The sequence below is a fragment of the Merops nubicus genome, unplaced genomic scaffold (genome assembly GCF_000691845.1).
Source record: "Merops nubicus isolate BGI_N331 unplaced genomic scaffold, ASM69184v1 scaffold12478, whole genome shotgun sequence".
NCBI classification, from domain to species: domain Eukaryota; kingdom Metazoa; phylum Chordata; class Aves; order Coraciiformes; family Meropidae; genus Merops; species Merops nubicus.
The window spans coordinates 22,917-44,253 of record NW_008626387.1 but is presented as its reverse complement, the minus strand read 5'-3'; the positions used below and the strand labels follow the sequence as shown (position 1 = coordinate 44,253).

Sequence of the window (21,337 nt, the reverse complement as noted above, 5' to 3'; positions counted from 1 at the left end):
GACACCCTGAGACATGGGAACTGCAAGCTGAAACACCTGCTTCAACCCCTCAGTCAAAGGTTCTTTATTTCAGGATACAGTTTAAAACTGATGTCTCAAGTAGCATGTTGGACTGCTCCATAGAAGGGAACTGGGCACCTAGTTCTCCCCAGCTTTTCAGGGCAGCTAAAGCAGTCTAGGCAGGTAATTTGGGGCTGGCAATTCAGCTAAATACCTGCACACTGAAAATGAGAAACTCTAAAGCCCAAATCATAGTTTGGATTCAGCACAGAGACACAGATCCCTAAAACACCCAACGGCGCCGGGACGTTGGGCCACATGAAGACAAATGACTCGATCCAGAGCCGCCCCCAGAGATCGTTTCACACGTTCCTGGCAAGGGGTGGCCACCCACAGGAGCTGCCACGGGGTGCTGCGGAACAGAGCACGGCACCACGGGGCACACGGGACAGCACAGCTCAGCAAAAAGCAGGGGGGGAGACAGGGCTTTGGCTGCATTCCGCTACCTACGCACCTCCAGCCTCAAGATCTGATCGCTACGCACTTCCGAGCCTGCCAAAGTCACTGCTGAAACAGTAACTACACCTTCCTCCTGTCAAACACTTCCATGGAAAACTTGCTGGCCTGTGTATTTGGTCTTATGTTTCCTTCATCTAACACGATGAAGCTTCACATTTAAAGTGATACAGGAGGCAGCAAAGGAATGTGTTGGATTTTAGTGCACCTCTTCATCAAAAACTTCACTAGCTTCTACATTTTACCCCCTAACCAGCCAGGTCTTATCACCCTGTGTTCCATGCACAGCACCACAACATAAACATAGTGTAAGATAAACGTTTAGGGTTTTTTTCCTTGTGTTCAGCATTTTTGCTTATTTATTTGTTTTTACCAGGCAAAAGAACAAGCTTTGACTTTTTAAAGAAAGAAATCCATACCTAGGTTTTTTGTAGTGATTGTTTTCAAACCAACAACTTGTAGTGCACCAGCTCCAAGCACTAGTTGGCAACTTCTAGAGTTGAAATACTGTGAGAAAGAAACAGATGGCAAAAATGCATGTTGACTCTTTAACACCTACACACAAACACAGTTTAGAGATACCATCCATAGAATTTTGCCAGATTAAATAGATCATTATGAAGGTCAGTTCCAGAGTTTCACATAGTCCTTACTAGAGAGGAATCCACAACTGTTAACTAGTTAGACAAAAGGAACTTTCTCACTGCTGTCAGTCATCACTGGCCCACAGCATTTTTTGACTCTGCTTATGTTAAAGCACTCAAGGCACCCATTCAGCAAAAGGAAGTAGAAATACTGCTATTAAAAACAGCTAGCTATGCAGTGATTTCAATCCAGGGACTGATTTCTGCTTTTCTGTGAGACCTTTGGGTAAAGCTTCTCTCAGTGTGAAATAGAAGCAGCAGACCAGTCATGTTCAGCCTTACTTTGAAAGCTGGACACAAGAACAGCTTTGTACTAGAGGTCTATGAAATGCACTGCTCAAACCAGCACCTTGGATGGAGTGAAGGGTAAGGATCTCATTAGTTCTGCTGAGTAAACAAGTGTAATACCAGGATGGAACACAGCAAAAGAGTTAGGTTTCTGCACTGGCTCTAGATCTTCCCCACTGCTGATGTTAAAGAAAACTGGAAAGTACCAAAACTCACTGCTGCTGAGGTGGCTGAATCTGTGTTTCTAACATTATAAAATAGCAAGATTAAAACAGGATGCACAGAAGCTGCTAAGTCATGTCAAAAAATAAATACTGTAAGAATTCCAGGTATAGTGGATGCCTCATGACTTGATCTTCTTAACTTAGTTCCAGAAGGAAAGAAGTTATTAAAAGTACACAGGCCAGCAAAGCCTCTGGACAGTAAGAACAGCTCCTGTTATCACACACTGTCTTATTTTGGAATTCTGCTCAGCTTGAGACACCACATATTCTAGACTGGCTTGGGTGACACAGTAGAGGCCAAGGAGTCACTGCTGTCGTCCCTGATTCCTGAACTGAACAGAAAGCAGAATTCCCATGTTTGGGATTGTTTCTACACAATAGTTCTGTTGACGTTGGGATCTAAATTGGGAGGTAAAACCTAGAGAGTTGAGAGTTTCTAATGAACCTGAAGCAAGATTCACAAGGAATTGTGACAAGGTTGCCCTGCAGCTTGTGTCTGAAACAGAGGATTTCTCTCATATAAAGCTCCTTTTTTGGTTGGGCCACAATTCTGCTTCCCAGGCCTTGCTTCATGATAACGCAAGAACAAGGCCCAAATTTCAACCGTTCTTGAGTAAAAACAGGAAACAACTTTTCTGGCTATTGCCTGGAGTCATCACAAAACTCAGGACCTCAGAAGACACACAACGAATCCCACACCCCCACTCTGGGCTGCCAGAGTCACGTGTCCAGGGCCAGAAAAGCAACCCAGACCTAGTGCCACAACTGAACCTGAGCTACACGTGGCCCCTGACCTGAGAGAGGTATAATCTGCCCTCCTCAGACACAAGCCAGGATCTGAAACTCTGACATTCACTTCTCCTCCTCCTCCTGAAAAGCAAGACCTTTTATATGCCTCCTGGTGGACTTCAGAAGTAGATCCACTGAGCCAAAGAGATCTATCCTACACAGCCTATGCTCTGAGGTAGGTAGCCCAGGTCAGCTCCAACTCTCTGGCTGCACAGCAGACCACTAAAAACACTCTATAAAGGGTGACAGACACTCATACTCCCCCTAACTTTCCTGGATATTACGCAGTTCCTGGATGGCCTATTGCAGACAAAGCAGCAAGAAAACAGTGTGCCTGAAACATCAGAGGAGCAACACCCCCTCCTTGTGACTGCTTGGAGGAAAGCACGTCTGTGTTCTGGCACTGTGGCTGCACGCCTTCTCCTGCCTGCACCAGCTAAACAGCTCTTGTGGTTCTGTCCATGCACGGGTGTCACCTCACAGCTTAGAACAGCCTGGAACTTCATTACTTGGGAAGACTCTTAAGTTTCCATCACAATGAGGACTAGCTCTTGCTACCTTCAAAGCTTGCTAGCTCTGACTGCTGTCCAACAAAAAGCATAGTGACCTGCAAGGACATCTTGAATGGCTCTTATTTTGTTCACAGTGCAATAAATGGGCTTTTTATTTTTAGTTAAGCTCTTCTTGTCATCTCTCCAATCGATGGCACCTTGCTGCCAGACTGGAAATACAATAATTAAACCACACATCATGTTTGAATACCAAGGAATAAACCAGAAATGACACAGAGCTAGAACAAGGTATGGTAGAGAGAGGGAAGTAACACAGAGTTACAAATCTGGCCAAGTTTGAGTCATCTGCCTGTCAAAACGTGCTACAAGACTTGAGTGAAGCAGCAGCTGGAGAACAGGAGCTGAACTGGGGCATCCCCAGTCCCAGACTGACTGATTAGCCTTGGATAGTGCCTTCCAAGGGAAGGTTTGTGCATGGATCTGAATGATGGCTGCAGGAGGAGTGTTCCCATATCTGGTTATTCAGATAAGAACTACCAAGAAGATTATTTAAAAGTTCACGTCCTAGTGTGTGTTTCTCCTCCCCTGTCTCCCACCTTATATAAAACAGACTAGAGGAGAGCAGAATCTGCTCATCTTTTATGGGTTATGCTTATGTTCTGTCAGGTGTTAGAGTTCTGAACCTTTGTGGGCAATAACACAAGTGAAAACTTTGAAATAAATTAACTGCCAGGCTTTTAAGCCTATATATATGAGATAGTTTTAAGATGCACTCATATACTCCTTTTTTATTGTTTACTTATATTATCTTGCAGTATCTGTGCTTTACCAGCTTTCCACTTCTCTGGTGAGAATTAAATGACAAACAGGTCCCTGTCTTTCATCACCTTTACATTTTATAACAGAAGCTTCATTCCATACTGTTTTTCATGCTGCTATCAACTATACCTCTAGTGACTTGTGAAAAGTAAGGGACTCATTTCCTTCCTGAATACAGATATATCTCTGTGGCATCTGGGATCAAATTGCTTTTTCTTCAGCAGCATTAATCCTACACCCAGCCTGAAGGACAGGCAGCTATGACAAACACTACTAGATGTGATTTCCAATACTCCAGGTGGACAAGAAGAAAGACAACCTTCCCAAAGTTAATTCACATAACAAACTGCATCTTTACTGCCCTTAGCTTAGAAGGCTACCTTACAGCACAGTAACAAATGTAATAATTACAAGAAAATTGTTATAATTTATAAGAAATCATGAAAGCAAGTGGAACATTACAGAGAATAAGACATTCTCCACCCTGAATACTCCCAATTAGCACAGATGGTGTATCTGGAGTCATACCTTCAGTAAATCAGACAGGCGGGTAAGCATGTCAGTGGTGATGGAAGGAATGTTGTCCACACACTGGCAGTACTCAAGGATTATTCTTATTAACAGCAATACTGTCCTACAAGAGAGGAAACAGCCAAGTATGTCATCTCAGTGCACAGAAGATGTTGAAAATAAAATCCAACAGGCCAGACATGTTAATAGAAAGCTACCTAATAATGCTAGAGATGATAACATTAAATAAACCCACTAACTGCTCTGAAGTAGAAGTAAAACATACAAGAATATACACATAAAGATGGTTATAAAGAACATGCATTACAGAGGGTGGTGTGTGGAAAATGTACTTTCACATACATGAGAGGAAATCTCTAAAGTTCATTGGTATAACTTCTTAATCTCTAAAGAATTCCATCTCCACGCAGATGTTGGCAGGGCACAAAAAATCCAAATCTCCTTTCTCACTCTACTGTATAACTCTGGCCAACTTTGAACAAGTATTAAAATCCACAAAATGCAGACTACAACCACCACCAAAGGGATGTAATGAATGCTAAGGAGTCATAGTGAAGGCAGCTGTGAAGAAACATTCAGAGATGCTCAACACTTTAATCTCCCCCTGAGTTCAGCAGACACTGGGGAATTTGGGAGCTTCTGGATGGAACTAAGAAGGTTGCTCTTCTTTGAACTCAAACACACAGAAGGCAGGAAAACTAAGGCAAGATCATATGTTCAGAGTAGATAATCTAACATTACAAAAAGTTAAATCTTTCCTCCTTCATGCAGTTGAGTGCAGAAAGGTGATCAGAAAAATAAACACCTGGAGAGTTTTGAGGGAACATCTAGTCTTTTTTTCATGAATGCATTTTATTTGACTAAATACAATGAAACCTTATACAGAAATGTGTGGAAATGAAACAAATATGTGCACCAACATGAAGTTGACAATTGCTTCTCAGAGCTACATGTAACAAGTTTCAAATGAGCAGAGATGGATTAACAGACAATCTGGTAAGTAAACTTTATCCCTTAAGGCACGTTCAAATGCTCCTACTTGGCCTGAAATGCTCTTTTGCAGTGATATCAGTTGGCTGGCACAGAAGTTTTCAGCCATCTCCTCCAGTTTCTAATTGAACAATGATGCATCAGCATGAAGCAACTCACGAAATGACAGCTAGTCAAAGACATGATGTAAATCAGAACTGTTAAGTTTGGGGTAAATTGATGTTAGGACTCTGGGGAGTGAGATCTTCCACGTTTTACTCCCTCACCAAAAACACTCTCATGCATATTTAATGTTTAAGCCTCACAGTCTTCAGAAACACACATACTTCTTTCACTTAAAAGCATGCTGAGTATCATGCATCTTAAAATGTCTTTGATAAAACCAGCTTCAAGACACTACTTTCCAATTCAAAGCAATCAGGATACCAAGAAATAGTGTATGTAGCTTCAGAGATAGCCCATTTCTTATTCTGGATAGGATAAGCAATCATTTAGTAGTAGACTCATGCATTTTTGGAGTTGTTCAGCCTGGAGAAGGCTCGGGGAGATCTTATAGTAGCCTTTTTATACTTAACAGGGGCCTATAAGATGGGGACAGAGTTTTAGTAGGGCTTGTTGTGACAAGAGAAGGGGTAATGATTTTAAACTAAAACAGGGTAGTTTCAGGCTAGATATAAGGAAGAAACTATTTTTAAAGGGAGCAGTGAAACACTGGCATAGGTTTTCTGGTGAGGTGGTAGATGCCCCACCCCTGGAAACATTCCAGGTCAGGCTGGACCTCTGAGCAACCTCATCTAGTTGAAGATGTCCCTGCTTACTGCAGGAGGGGTTGGACCTTTAAAGGTCCCTTCCAACCCAAACTATTCTATGACTTTGCCAGAGATAACCTGTATTGCAAGAAATAGCCTATACTGCAACAAATAACAAGTGTGCTGTGAAGACAAACCTGTATTTTCGTGATTATGTTTTCATGAAATAATTGGAAAAAAAAATACTCAAATGAGAACAAAATTCAGCCTGGTCATTCAGAGAAGAAACAGCATTTCAAGGTACAAAGAGCTTGCAATTTTTTATAACTGCTTGGGGAAGAAAGAGAAACTAGTCTGTGGAAGGAGAGTTTTTTTTTTTTCCAATTTAAATAAGATTGTTAAGGCTGTTAGTATTAATTTCAATTCTACTCAAAAGTTCTTGCCAGTTAACCCACTGCTAAGAGAAAAGAGTGTATCTTACCCAACTGTTGCATATTTTTGTCCTTCAACAATAAGGAATTCAGTTGGCTTTCTTTCTTCAGTAGCTAGACATTTTAGCAAGGAAGGAAAAGGGATGAGTTGAACTAAAAACAAGTACAAAAAACGTTATTTTCTAAAAATAAAAAAAAGCGTTCACTTGCTAAGGCTTGAAAAAAAAAACAATCTTTGGAGCACTGCTCTCTTTTACAATATTTATTGGTAAATATATTTTATATATTGTATTATAAATAGCATTATTTATTATTATTATTTAATGATCTAAATAATATTATACACCACCCATCATAATTATGATTCATAAAGTTACTTTGTCTGCTGAGATTTTAGATCAAAAATCCCCCCAGAAGTCCCACAGTCATTATGGACTTAGAATCTTCAAGTATAACAGATTACAAATAGAAGGAAAAGCAGAAAAATTTCCAAGGTTTTCTATTGTACATTCTTTAATGATTTGCTGTGTATGTTAATATTTTTAGCTTCAAACCACTTCCTCCACAGGCTTCACAGAAGCTCTTACTGATGCAGTTTTTATGCTAAACTTGATGCCACCAGTTCCCTATTTCTTGAAGGAATCTGCAAGAGCTTATTTTGAGAGCAGTGGTCAATAAGCACATTTTGGTGTCATGTCCCATAATTGGAATGACTATTGTCTAATACACTCTCCCTGTATCTCTTATATTCATTTTTGGGGGTTGAGGTTTTTCCACCCCGACATTACTATATTTTCTTGCTTCTCATCTATTGTCATTTTCCTTCCCCTCTACGTGTGTTTTCTTCCTCTTCTAGCTGTTCACACACATTCACCACCACAATACTGGATGGGTATTCCCACAAGGCAAGAACACATTATGCATTCCCATTTTGCACAAGGGGAAATGGTGCAGAAGGAGGAAAAAGTGACTTTCTGAGGTCAAATGAGGTTTCTGTGACAAGGTAAATAATTGAATATACACAGGTTTTTACCTCCAGATCAAGTATGGAAAGGAGCAAGCTTTAATGCAAGGGCTGAGCACACACATATGCTCCTTGGACCCTTGCAACATTTCAGTGGTATGTTCTGGGGAAAGACTGAATTTGTGCAAAGATCTTAAGATTCTACACTGGAAATACTTGTATGAAAAAGTAGCTCCCTCCCTGTGCTAACACTTAGAAAGGTTTTTTTAAAAAAAAAAAAAAAAAAAATCTTTAAAGGTCAGCCCAAGAAGTTTCAACACTGGTAATAGGGGGTGGGGAGAAAAAGAAGAAAGGTACCAAGTTCTTTCTGATCTCTGCAGAAGACAGCGAGCAAACACAGATCAAGAGTGGTATCGGAATATGTCCATCAACTTCCAGCAGCAGCGTTTGCTGATAACAAATTCAGTTAATAGCAAGACTGCAAGATACATACCTGCTGGCTTTTTTTCAGGGAGAGAAATTCTGCCATCTGACACAGAATCAACAAGATCCTGAAACTCGGCAGGAACTTCAGCTTGCTTCCAGCGCTCGTTGTCCAGAAGTAGGCTAAACACAAAAGAGAGGTGACTGAGAAAAATAAATGCTGTGTCTTGACAATTCTGCTTGTAATACTGTGAAATTAAAAACTACAGTAATTAAAAAAAAAAAAAAAGCCAGTAGCCCAAAATGTTGCTATTCATCTTGATTAGAAAGCAGTGCCCAAGAACTGGCAGGAGCACAGCAGAAAAACACCGTGCTGGCCTAGAGATCCCACAATTTGTTCATTCAATCTGTCACAGAGGACAACAGACTACACTAGGCAATAAAGATCCTTAAGAGATCACTGCCACTGAAGTAATGTGTAAATACTAGAAATACTAGAATTTTAAGAGCTTTTGATGGATGAGAGCAAAGACTTGACTGGGAAAGCTGTTCCCCAAATGGTTGTTTTGTTTTGTTTTGTTTTTTTCAATTGTTTTTGTTGCAGGTCTTTTGGTGGTTTTCTTTTGGTTTAGGTTTTTTGTTTGGCTTTTTTTTTTTTTTTTTAAACAATTGGAAGTGAATTATCCTGAAGCTACTTAACCCCTGAGACAAAGCAATCCTGCCCTTCAACATCAGTCTGAAGTATTTTCTGTTGCTCTTATCATCCTTGTAGAACAATCCAGTTTGAAGAAATTAAGTTATGAAAGCAGTAAAAGTCTAAACCAACTGAAAATACCTGGGTTTTAATAGAGTATTTTCACTCTCTGCTCTTAAGTACAACTGGCTTACTAGTGTTCTAAGCAACAAAAGATTGTGTTTTCCTGGGATATGATTGGCTAAATTATTCATGTGAGAACACAATGATCTTCTACTCAGAGATACCTTAGTTTTGTCTTCCTCTCCTCATGGAACCTATTCACAAATCTGTTGGCTTGACTCTGAAGGGCTCCTCGCAAGGACATACTCTTCCTGCCACAGATCTGCTCAGTGTCTAAGATAAAGCCTTCCATCAAGCGAGAAAGAGCAACGAACTCGTTGGAATTCAGCTTCTCTAGGAAGCCATCCTATATGCAAAGAAAACCACTGTAAGGAGACATAACATCACAACAATTCAGAAGTAAAGAAATAACTGACACCATGTCTGAGGGCTCCTAGTATTTTAAGAGGCACATCATTTAACCTACATGGGATAGAGAAGGCAGACTGCAGTGCAAGCAGCTGCCTTCCCACAGATACGCATCCTCTGCATGAAGCTTCCAAGACAGCAAGTCAGAGTATTAAAAAGGGGAGGGAAAAAAAGCAGCAGCAGAAGCCCACACTGTCTTAGCATGATGTGTTAATACACGTGTGCTCTGGGCATTAAAAACTGTTCCTGTTGTCACAAGCGCTTGATATTTAATTTCAAGTGAAAGTCCATTTCAGAATCTCATGCCTTAAATCAGTAACTTGAGAGTAAATTCCCAGTATGGATGAGACACCAGCAGCAGTCTGACCCAAGCTCCTTACCTTTGCTCTGGCCATGAGGAACTTGACTGAACGGTCATGGCAGATATCGGAGGCATTATAAAGTAACTCTTGAATATTGTTTGCCAGCCTGACCAGTTCCAGGTCAGTCAGCTTCATGTCATCACTGATCCTACAAATGACAGAATCAGTTCATGGAGCATCAATTTATTAAAAAAAAACCCCACAGTATCTCTGTTCATAGGTTGAAGGAGGAAAAAACCTTGCAGCAACTGTCAAATGCAGATAGTTAATCAAAGTCACTTTATACAGATGGGGTCTTCTAAGCTGCTGTCAATGTCAGTCCCTGCACTGAGGAAACACACAACTGCACATCCTCATATTTTGCTTTAAATCCACTGATTACTATTAATGGTCTGAGAGAACACACTATGTAGCCTTTACTAATACAATAAACATCATTAACGTTTACTAAACTAAAATTTACCCAGCTCCTGTAACACTTGAGGATCACAAGCATATGACAGATAAAACACAGCATTTTTCTTCCAACACAAGTGGAAGGCCTAAAATAGGTATTCTGCACTGTCCACCACCTTCTTCTATAGGCTGTCACTCTACTAACTCTTAACACTTCATGCTTCTAAGCTGGTGGTTTTTACCTGGATGCTGTTTACCTGGATGTCAAGTAAAGCTTTTGACATCATATCCCATACCTTTCTGCTAGAGAAACTGGCTGCACTCTTTGCAGGGTGAAAAACTGGCTGGATGGCCAGGCCCAGAGAGTGGTGGAGTTAAATCCAGTTGGTGGCTGGTCACAAGTGGTGTTCCCCAGGGCTCAGTACTGGGGCCTGTTCTGTTTAACATCTTTATCAGTGATCTGTGTGAGGGGATTGAGGGTACCCTCAGTCAGTTTGTAGATGATGTGAAGCTGGGCAGCAGCCCAGATGTACTTGAGGAGGGCTCTACACAGGGACCTGGACAGGCTCAATCAAGGGAATGAGGCGAGATGTATGAGGTTCAACCAGGCCAAATGCCACGTATTGCACTTGGGTCACAACACCATCATGCAATGCTATGGGCTTGAGAAAAATAGCTGGAAAGCTGTCCAGCACCTTAGGGTGCTGATCAATACCCATCTGATTGTGAGCCAGCAGTGTGCCAAAGTGGCCAATGGCATCCTGGCTTGTATCAGAAACAGTACAGCCAGCATGACTAGGGAAGGGATTATGTCCCTGTACTGGGCACTGGTGAGGCCACACCTAGAATACTGGGTTCAATTTTGAGGCACTCACTACAAGAAAGACACTGAGGTTCTGGAGCACGCCCAGAGAAGGGCAATGAAGCTGGTGAAGGGTCTAGAGCACATATCTTATGAGGAGCAGCTGTGGGAACTGGGGTTGTTTAGTCTGGAGAAAAGGATGCTCAGGGCACACTTTATTCCTCTCCACAACTCCCTTAAAGGAGGTTGTAGTGAGGTGAGTGTGAGCCTCTTCTCCCGAGTAACAAGTGATAGGATGAGAGGAAGGGGGCTGAAGTTGCACCAGAGGAGGTTTAGATTGGATATTAGGAAAAAGCTCTTCACAACAAGGGTTATTAAGCACTCGATGTGACTGGAGTCATAGTCCTTGGAGATACTTTAAAGCTGTGTAGAGGAGGTGCTCAGGGACGTGGTTCAGTGGCGGGCTTGGCAGTATTAGGTTTAAGATTAGACTCAATCTTAAAGGCGTTTTCCAAACAAAACAATTCTAGGATTCTATGCCTGGCTCTTCTGAAAAGGTACCTCTGACTTCCAGCCATAACTATGGTATGCATAAAAGGATGCCAAAATGGTTGCAACTCTGGAGTCTGGAGCACCACAGGACAGCACTGTCTATGATAGCAAAGCACTGAGATGGATTTTTTTTTAACCATGAAAATCAAACAGCTGACAAACAGCAGATTTTTGTCTAGAATTTTTCAAGCTGTATTCCATAAAGCCACCTTAAAAAAACAAAGCCAAACACAGAAAAAAACAGCCATAGACAACTTGGACAGGGAACAGAGACACTTCTGCCTCCTAAAAGGCATGACTATCTGTCTTCCACATAGGCTAGACTTACATCTCTCCTGCTCTCTAGAGAACTTGGCTCCCCAGCAGAACAGATGGAGAAAGAGCCCTTTTCTGTAAGAACTAATATGCTCAGTCCCCATACCACTACACACAGAGGTGAAAGCAAGGCAAATAAAGGTGAGCTGGGGACAGTGCAGCCCAATGGCAGTCTCTGTGGGCAATGGTGGAGAGCCACTGCACTTCACTTACCTAGAAAAGCACATTACTTCCAATTGTTGTGCTGCATGGTCAGAAAGCACACCTTACGCCCTGCTTCCGACACACTGCGAAGTGGAGACAAGCACCACCCCTACTTACATCATCTCTACGCCGCCTGGAGTAACAGAAGAGGAGGTCTGCTCTTTGCTGGATGAGGAGTCAGTAGTGCACTCTGGTTCAGAGACAGAATCGCTGCTACAGGGCTCGCTGTTTGGGGAAGTGTTTCTCTGAGAGGTAGTGTCGGGTGCCCCGGGCGGGAGGTCCCCGTCGCCGAAGGCGTCGCTGATGAACATGCCTTCGTGAGTCAGGTAGGCCACCTCCGTGTCCACCGTGCTGTCCTTGGCAGAGCTCTTCTGTAGGGTGTCCTCCAGGTCTCTGGTTTTTTGGTTCTTGTCTAGAACCAAGAAAACCACGCTACGGATAGTGTCTAACGTTGCCTAGAATCAAATATAACTTATTACCAAAAAACCCGAAACCCCGTGCCACAGGCTTGTGCTAGTAAAATGTTTTCTTTTACCCACAAAATTTAATTAAATCCTGGCTTTATTTTCCATTGTGTAATTAGCATTCAGAGGCAGCCCCATTCATCTGATGGTAACTAGTATCAGATGTTTCTGAAAATGGTGAAAGAAACCTCATTTGAGCAATCTAACACACACAAAAGTTCTGTCCTAATCCCCAGCAGCCTGAAATGGATGTAATCATGCAACAAGAGGTATTATCTCCATCCCACTGCTCTCTAATCATTTTTGCCCTGGATACTGATATTCACACACCCTTCTTTCAATCGAAGACTGAACTTTATAGGCAAAACCAACACCTTAAGACTTCAAATGGAAAGCAACTTCATTCCATTTCATGTCTGATGTATGTGAAGCTCTTGGTAAATGAATGTCTTACCTTTATTCTCTTGAGGAAGATGGTAAACTTAGAAAAAATATTCGCCAGTAAATCAAACCACTGAGGAAAATTCATCATCCTCATCTGGTCTGCAAGCCTAAAAAAAGAGCAGTATTCAGCAACAGCAAATATTTACTGGCCATGATACCTACTGGCACAAAGAAAAATCCATGCTTTAAATGGAATTGTAATATTAGGAAAATTGTGTAGACTTATCAGGTGATGTCTGGTGTTCTGCCAGAACAGTCATGATCAACATAATGTATGCAAGTGGAATGGGGAGGGAGGTATAGAAAAACAGAGCTTGCTAAAAAAGAAATCCTCACATTTTCCATTTAGCTTTTCCAGGGCATAATGTTCTCTTCCCTGGGATAAGCATGTTACCAACATGGGAGGAGGGTTAGTAACATTTTCACAAATCATGCAGGGGGAAAAACAAATTACAAAAAAAACCTAAATGAAAATACTTTGCAAGTGTTACAAAAGCTGTGTAATTAAGCCCATTTTGTTGCGTTGCAGTGAGACCACTTCTGCTATTAAAGTGCAAGTCAGCTGTTTATGGCAAAGGGCAGAAAAATAAGTGATAGAACAAAAGTTAAACCCTGTAATACATAGTTGTGACTCAACAGCAGTGTAGTCAGCACTGGAGAACGGTGACCCACTATCCAGGGTTCAAAAATGACCCTGTGCCCAGTCTTGTCCCAGCCTGGGTACGAATCCCACGCTGATCCTGCCACTCACTCTGCTTTATCAGCTAGTCTGTTTTATTATCTTGGGGTAACCTTTGCTGAGCCAAACGAACAGCAGAGCTACAGAAAAATAAGCTACAAAGGCCTCTGGAGCTGAGACCTCTGGAGGTGCCATGGACCTGCATTGAGCAGGGGTTGGACAACTAGACTGGGTTGCTCTGGGCTCTGCCTAATTGACTACATCCCAGGACAGAGATCCTACAGCTTCCCTGGGCCCCTGTTCCACTGTTAGACCATCCTCACAGGGAACACATTTTTCCTAAGACTCAGCTAGCATTTCTCATCTTTCATTTTGTGCCTGCTGTCCCTTGTCCTTCGATGGCACACCCCCTGAGAGGAACTGTGCTCCGTCTACAGCTCCACTACAACCTTCCCATGGAGAAGCTCTGGGCAGCTGTCCCCTGAGTTTCCCCCTCCTAGGCTGGAGGGAGACCCAGCTCCCTTGGGTGCTTCTCCTACACTCAATGCTGCAACCCCCAGCCAACCCACTGGCCCCTGCTGGATCTCAATGTCTTCCTTGACCTGCTGCTCATGTGCTGCAGCTACATGGACACGTTGCTGGTCCATGGCCAGTCAGTTCTCTATCATCAACCCCCAGCTCCCGCCCTGCAGATGTGCTCTCAAGCCAGACAGCTCCTGTCTCTCCTCTTAGAAGAGGCTGCTCCTTCCAAGACACAGAACTTGGAATTTGCCTCTGCTGGCCTTCATGAGCTTTCTGCTGGACCATTTCTTGGGTATGAAGTTGCCTGGCCTCCTCTCTGGATAGCTCCTAGTCTCACGCATGCAGGAAGTACTGAAACTACTGACACGTTTTAATACAAATCCCAGGTTATGACAGCCTGGAATGCTTTCAAGTAGTTCAGAGAGATATGCCTAAATACAGTAGTTTGTGCTTCATGCAGTGAGATTCACAGAACTTCAGTATTTCTTTCAAAGGTAAGTTTAAGGTGACATTAGAATTTGAATGAGAAGAGGAATACACAGTATTCTTACGGAAGTGGACAGAATCAGAGAGTTAAAGTGAAACAGAAAGATAACCCTTAATTATAGAAAAAGTTAAGCAAAAATTAGAATTGTACATTTACCTACGCTAAAAAACACCCATCTCCTATCCCCACCCACCACCACCAAAAAAATAAATCTGGCTGTATACTTACTTAACAACCACTTCTGTATCTATTTCTTCTATCTGCGATACCGTATTAACCACACACTGTCAAGTTTAAAGGGGAAAAAAACAAAACAAAAAAAAGATCTTAGCTTCTTTCTAACCACTGAGTTTTATAACATACACAATAATCCTCAAGTTAAATAAGAAAAAGTAAAATAATAAAGGAAAGATATTTGTATCATTTTACAAAGCAAGAAAGCCCAAAGAAATCCCCCCCAAACCACCCCCCAAAACATCCATCTGCAAAATACAGAGGATCAAAACATTCCCAACTGTGTACTAAGCTCTGGAGGGCACGCTGGCTCTGTGTCAAAAAGACCTGCTTCTCTGAAGCCTGGATGCTGAGCACTATTTCAAAAATATCTCTTGGGTCAGGTACTTAAGAACAGAAGCCATATTTGCCCCCTTTCCAACATGACTGACTTTGGAAAACATTGGTTGACTTCCTTTTCAGCTTGGGAACCAACCTGCACTGAAGGAACAGCATCAGGGAAGAGTCACCTACAGAGCTGGGCTTTAAGCTGTTAAGGCAGACCCAGTGGCAGCTGCTCTCCTAGCAGCCATGGTGTTTGCTGTCTGTCTGTCTGTCCCCTTCACCTCCAGGACAACCATCTGCCTCCATCCCCAGATGTCCCCACATCTCAACTGCTATGCTGTGACCTTTCCTCAAAGAACACTTCCTCTTCAACTGGTACACACAGAACTGGCTAGTTTCTTTAGGTCTCCAGAACAACTGATGTTCACTGCAAACGCATCTACACGTTGTTTCACAGCTATTCCACTGCTCTCTTTTCATGTTACTTGTAAGGCCTAGGTACAAATAACTCCATGCACACTAAATTAGGAGTTTTCTCCCAAATGTCAATCAATAACTTGATCAAATGAGCCAGTAGCATATGAACTCCTCTTGCTTTTAAGTGAGTATGTGCAATCCAAATGGTGACTGAGGGCTGCCATTTCAAGCTACGTGGATTTGACCTTTGGTTTTCTACAGTGGTCAGTACAAAAGCTTCTTAAAAACACACCTCATTCTGGAACTATGCAGTGTGTTCAGTGCTTACAAACTTCTGCTCTTCCACCTGCCTGGCATAAAGAGCTACTAAAGTATTGACCAAAACAGTCCAGGCATTTGAACAGGAGCCACCTCTGAGATGTGAGAAGGAAACAGCATCCTTTATTAAGGAAAAACATCCCTAAGAGTTGAGACAATAGGCCACAACACAAACATGTTGCATAAACCACATAGAAATACTCTGATACTGTTTTCCCTATTCAGTAGAAACTTATAATGGAAGTTGATTAAACTTCACCTATTACTGAGCAGAAGTGGCACCTGAAAAATCCAACATAAAGACAAATATTCTCAGTAGAAAGGGAGAAGAATCATAGAACTTTATGACTGAGAATGAGCAGGAAAACACGGGGCCCTCCCTGCTTATTATGCCACTGAACAAAGAACTAAGGGGGGAAAAAAAAAAAAAAAGACTCCTTCTGACTGCTGACACAGGCAAGTGAAAAGCCACTGGAGACAGATGGGCAGATGAACAGTTTTGTAATTTATCAATATTTTTTTTTGGTGTTAAGCCTTATGCAAAGGCCCAATGCAGCTGCACACATCTGTATGCCTCTGTTTTACAGTAACACAACACAACTAGAAAGTTGTGTTCACTCACACCCTCTGTTGACCTTTCAGGGAGCAGAGCAATGTCCCAGCCAAGCACCCCACCACTGCCAGGTGGAGAGACCAAGCAGCAAGGGGCAGGAGTGCTTAGCCTGAGGTCAACTGTACTGGGTGAGGAAGGACTCGTCTCTTTGCCAAGTCCTCACAACTAGTGATGGTGCAGCTGCACAGATCACCATCTACATCTTCTAGTTCTGCCACAATATTTACTAGCAACATTGGCTCTCCCAACCCACTTCACTTGCAGTCCTATAGTTCTCTTGATCTGGTTGTGCAGGGTGCATATAGATAACACAGGCCAATCTGGCTTAACACAAAAACCTTAAAATATCAATATTAATTAAAGAACATCCGAGCTTTTAAAAGCTGGTTTCCCACCCTAGTTCACAATACAGCAGTGAACATTGTACAATACTATGAGGACAGGAGAGTCTGTCTTCATCTGATGGCAAATCCACCACCTGACTATCTCCTAGCCTTTGAGACACAAATCTGAGGTAGCTCGTAAGATATCCAATCACAACTCGAAACAGTGACATATCTTGGGGGAAAAAAACACACCCCTTACACAATCTGCTCATGTACGTGTGCAAATAAACAAGACGAGCAAAATTAAAAGTAGTGAACACACGCTCAAAGTTTGGCCTAGATTTTTGTTGGCAAACAAAAGCCATCGTTGTCAACCTCCAAACCAGTCCATGCATTTTGCCCCAAAGAAGTCATCTGAACTTTGTTCATCTGGTGGTTTTAGCTGATTTTATCTACAAAAATCAAAGTTTTTTCGTTTGAGAAGACAGATACAGTACCCTAAATGGTAAAAAACCACACCAATGTGGACGAGGATTCAAGTTTTTTTTTTTTAAAAAAATTACAGGCAAGCACTTCTACCTTCTTCATTACTTCATCTTTCTCCCTCAGAAAAAGGCAAGGATGGTTTCCAACCTTTTATCCTGTGGCTACACTGGGTCTCTGCTAACATGCAGTGTTTTCTGTGGCATTTGATTGTTTCAACAGGCAAATTTTCTTATTCCCTTCTGAGTATTTACACCAAGAACTTGGGGGTTTTGTTTTTCAGAGGGCTGGGGGTGCAGGTGTCGGTGTGGTTTTGGGTTTTGGTTTGGGGTTTTTTTTGGTTAGCTGTTTTTTGTTTTGTCTTGGTTTTGTCTGGTTCGTTTTAACATTATGAGGACTATACTATTTGGGAAAACCCTGTGTTAAGAGAAAGAAAAAACACAAAACTAAAATCAGGGGATTGAGAACACTAGTAATTATACAGCGAAAGCAGTGATCTGTTGTACTTATGCTACCTACTCCTTCCACAATGTCTTTTCTGCAAACAGACCTCTGTGTTTCAGGAAGTTCTTAGTGCCTGCAAGCTCAGCTGCTCTAAATGAGATACCATCAGCCACCAAAAAAACTTTAACTGCTTAAGGAAGTAACTTGTAAGGGGTGTGCAAGCTTGTCAGATACATTAGAAGTGTTTGGCTTACCTGTTTAATTATGTTCTTTGCAGTAATAATCATTTCATCTCCATATATTTCATAAAAATTTAGCTTTCTTTGTTTTAAAAGTCCAAATACTAGTGATACAAGTCTCTCCTATCAAGGAAAAAAAAAGCACACTAAAAATACCATGCTGAAAACAAGATACAATTTTAAGACATTATAAAGCAGTAAGAAAACTCATGTATCAAGCACTTGATAAGCAGCATTTAGATCAGGCCAGTGCCTTGAGACTAATGCAACACTTCAATTATACTGTCTGTGGCAATACCAGTTGAGTGCCTTCCAGCCCCTTCCATGCCTGTTCTTGAGTTGTGCTGATCCACTTGTGCTCAAACACATGGATATTTCCACAGATCAGTGAGTCTCCTTACCCTGAGCAAGAATGACACTAAGTACAATTACACCAGCACAAGTGAGAGGCTACCACGTGGCAGCACAGAGGTGGGAAGAAACTACAGGGCAGAAATGGGAATGTTTAAGTGCTGTTACTGTATTTCATGAAACTCATGGATAAAACAAGTCTAAACATTTCATAGGGTTTAGCAATTACTGAATAACAGTACAAGCAAAATCCAGAAAAATCTTTTCCTGGCTAGAAAGCAACCATAATAGCTTGATCTTCAAGATGTTTACAATCTTCAGAGGAACAAGGAATATATATAGATATATACTGCAAATGAAGCATGTATTCAGGGCAACCATATGCTTGATATAAGCACCCATAAGCACACAGGGAGACAGAATGAGAACAACATCCAGCTACCAGCTTCCACTGCAAAACTGACATTTTACAGTCAGCTTGATAAGAGTCCATGTTCTTCTCCACTCACATGTTGAGGCTCAAAAAGTGAACTCAGTATACATTTAATCAGAGAAATGAGAACTGATTACTCTGAAGAAATAAAGTAGGAATGGATCACAGTTCCATCAGTTTAGTTACAATTATTTAATTTTATAAGCATGAAAAAAAGGGGCTAGGGGAGGTTTGGAAGAAGAAAAACAGTATATATAATGTTGTTACTAGGGACCTGAGTGAATTAATTTGTTCTCATTAAGTACAGTAAAGATGCAAACATATTCATCAGACAGTTTATTTCAATAACAGACATACCTCTTCTAGAATTTGGCAATCATCTTCCAGGGGTCTATTTAAATCATTGCGAGCGTAAGTTGAAAACTCTGCAATCATCATTTTATCTATCAGCTTTTCCAGTTCACAAAGCTGTGAGCCAAGATGCCTAAGAAAAACAGCCATTGAGATATGAGCTAATAATCAACCTGAAAATGAATCATTAGTTCATAGCTGAAGAAAATAACCACCCAGCAGGTAATTTCCATGCAATCAACCCTGACTTAATGTGGGGTTCAAATCTTTCACTTCTTGGAGCAGCTGAAACCATGCATTTTTCAGAGGCACCATCACCTTGCAGCAAAACATATGGACTTGAATATTGATGAAGGGTAAAAATTGGAATTGGGGGCTTTTTTTTTTTTTTTGAAGGTTCCGAGTACCTCCCTTCCCAATGAAGTGAACCAGAACTGAGAACACTCGGTGCTTGTCAGTATAAAAGTGTTAAAAAGAAGGAATACTTCCTTTGCTCATCCAGTTCCTCAGCTCAACAATCTACAAGTTCTTTCACTTCAAAACTTTTGAGCCTATATTGTGGTCACAGACTTAATTCATATGCCCAGGATACTGTAATAGCTTTACATAACAGGATGGCTTTCAGAGAACACAGAAGAGTGTTCAAATTTGCCATTTTTATGCTACTGTAAATTAAAAATATTTTCCCCATGTACTGCAGACTTTAAACTATATTTTGCAGCCTGTTGTCATACAGAACCATAAGGGAATTTCTCACATCAGAAATGTCAACCAGTCTTCAAAAGCTGCACAGCTAGAGAGACTTTTAGCAGAATAAAATTAAAAGTAGGAATTTCAGAGATGCCAAACACTCCAAGCTTTTAAACTTCAACCAAGAGCGGTGAGCACCAAATATCTTTAAAAATATCCTTAAAAAATCAGACTACTTTCTCTTTTTTAAGAAAGCAACAGACATTTGGGCAATGAGAATTAACAGGAACTGTGATATTTTCAATAAACCTGGACACAAAATGGGGAGGATGAATCTGCATGGCTTTAATTTAGTGCTGATGTAGCTGGACTGCTAGTTTGTACAGAGCAGCAAAAAAAGCCTTAGGACTCCCTGGTAGGAGCACTGCTGTAACAATGCAAAGTCCACAGGATCTGGCCTTGCAGCCCCTGTAGGGCACAGTCAGCAGCAGGGTGTGGGGAAGCAGGATGCCAGGGTGGCTCCTCCTTGCAGCAGCTCATAAGGCAGGACTGAGATGAACTGAATGAATCTTGCTAGATCCAAGTCAAGCAGATTAATTTATTTTTTAAGATGACCAGGGGCATACCTGCTTTTGAAGTTGTTGGTCAGGAATTGACTAGAATGGACAAAGCGGGCGCATTTCAAACACCTAATTTAAGCAAAAATAGGCTCTAGAAAACCCAAGCCAGTTGCATCATGGATATTTCAAAACAAACCAAACAGAAAAAAAAATTAATATTTGCAAGGTAATGGCTGTAGTTACAAAATTTGCTGCAGGACTAACACCTACATCCCAAAGGCTCTTACTAAGCTAAGCACAGAGAAGCTCTTTGGCAATTTACACCTGTAACTGTGCTTAACCCCACCAGAACACAAGGCAGCCTACCCTCACAAACCTCAGGCATGGAAACATCCAACGAGAGCTCTCAGCACTTGCTGCCACTTTGCCCAAGATGTTCTAGCTCCCAACAACAACAAAACAATTCCTCCACCCTGGAACATGCGGGAACAAGTCAAACCTTAATTCATACCCCAGCAGAACACCTTGGCAATTATCTCTTAAGAGGTACCAGGCACAGAGTCCTTTCAATGACTGCATACTACAATTCTCCAACACAAAATTATGAATGCAGGGTAAAAATTCTTTTAAAACACACAGACGAGAACTGTTTTTCCAAGTATCCATGTTTTAATCTATTAAAAATTAAGTACAAACATGTGCTTTGTCAGCATACCTGTCCAAAAAACCACATCTCTACCACTCCAACAAAGGCTGCAAAAACAATGTAAAAACTGGCAGTACAAATTTGTAATTTAGTTAACACATTAATGTGAGTTTTTTTTTTTTTTATAAAATTAAAAAGATGAACTTGAAAAAGTTAAAGAGCTCTAGAACTTTAATTCTATCCTATAGTAGTAGCAAGCAATAATCATACAGTTATGACCAACCCATAAAAGCACTGGGGATATTAACCTACATTAAAGGCACCAATTTATTACTTAAAAGGACCATTAAAGTGTTTTCATTTTTTGCTATAACTGGAACCAAATAACATATTTTTCCTGACTATAGCATGACAAGAGAGAAGTTTTTTTATATGGATGAGCAGAGTGGTTTTTCTTACTAATTTATATTGAATGATCCTGTGACCACTCAATTTAAAGCCATTTCTTCAAAAACAAATTCTATAACCTGTCATGCACAACACTACAGCAACAGGTTTGGGTTTTTTAATAAGACA

General features: G+C 41.3%; 1 protein-coding gene across 2 annotated transcripts in view; it reads right to left on the bottom strand.

The window, feature by feature from the left end:
• The window catches only part of VPS54 (vacuolar protein sorting 54 homolog (S. cerevisiae)), a 42,506-nt gene that overhangs the window by 7,835 nt on the left and 13,334 nt on the right, over positions 1-21,337 (bottom strand). For both annotated transcript variants that reach the window (XM_008945977.1, XM_008945979.1), the window contains exons 7-17: positions 18,872-18,998; positions 17,746-17,853; positions 14,561-14,616; positions 12,655-12,751; positions 11,854-12,191; positions 9,486-9,615; positions 8,862-9,043; positions 7,951-8,063; positions 6,544-6,607; positions 4,321-4,426; positions 936-1,023 (exon numbers count right to left, since the gene is read on the bottom strand). In XM_008945977.1, coding sequence (XP_008944225.1) covers positions 936-1,023; positions 4,321-4,426; positions 6,544-6,607; positions 7,951-8,063; positions 8,862-9,043; positions 9,486-9,615; positions 11,854-12,191; positions 12,655-12,751; positions 14,561-14,616; positions 17,746-17,853; positions 18,872-18,998 — 1,409 coding nt within the window. The remainder of the gene's footprint in view (positions 1-935; positions 1,024-4,320; positions 4,427-6,543; positions 6,608-7,950; positions 8,064-8,861; positions 9,044-9,485; positions 9,616-11,853; positions 12,192-12,654; positions 12,752-14,560; positions 14,617-17,745; positions 17,854-18,871; positions 18,999-21,337) is intronic.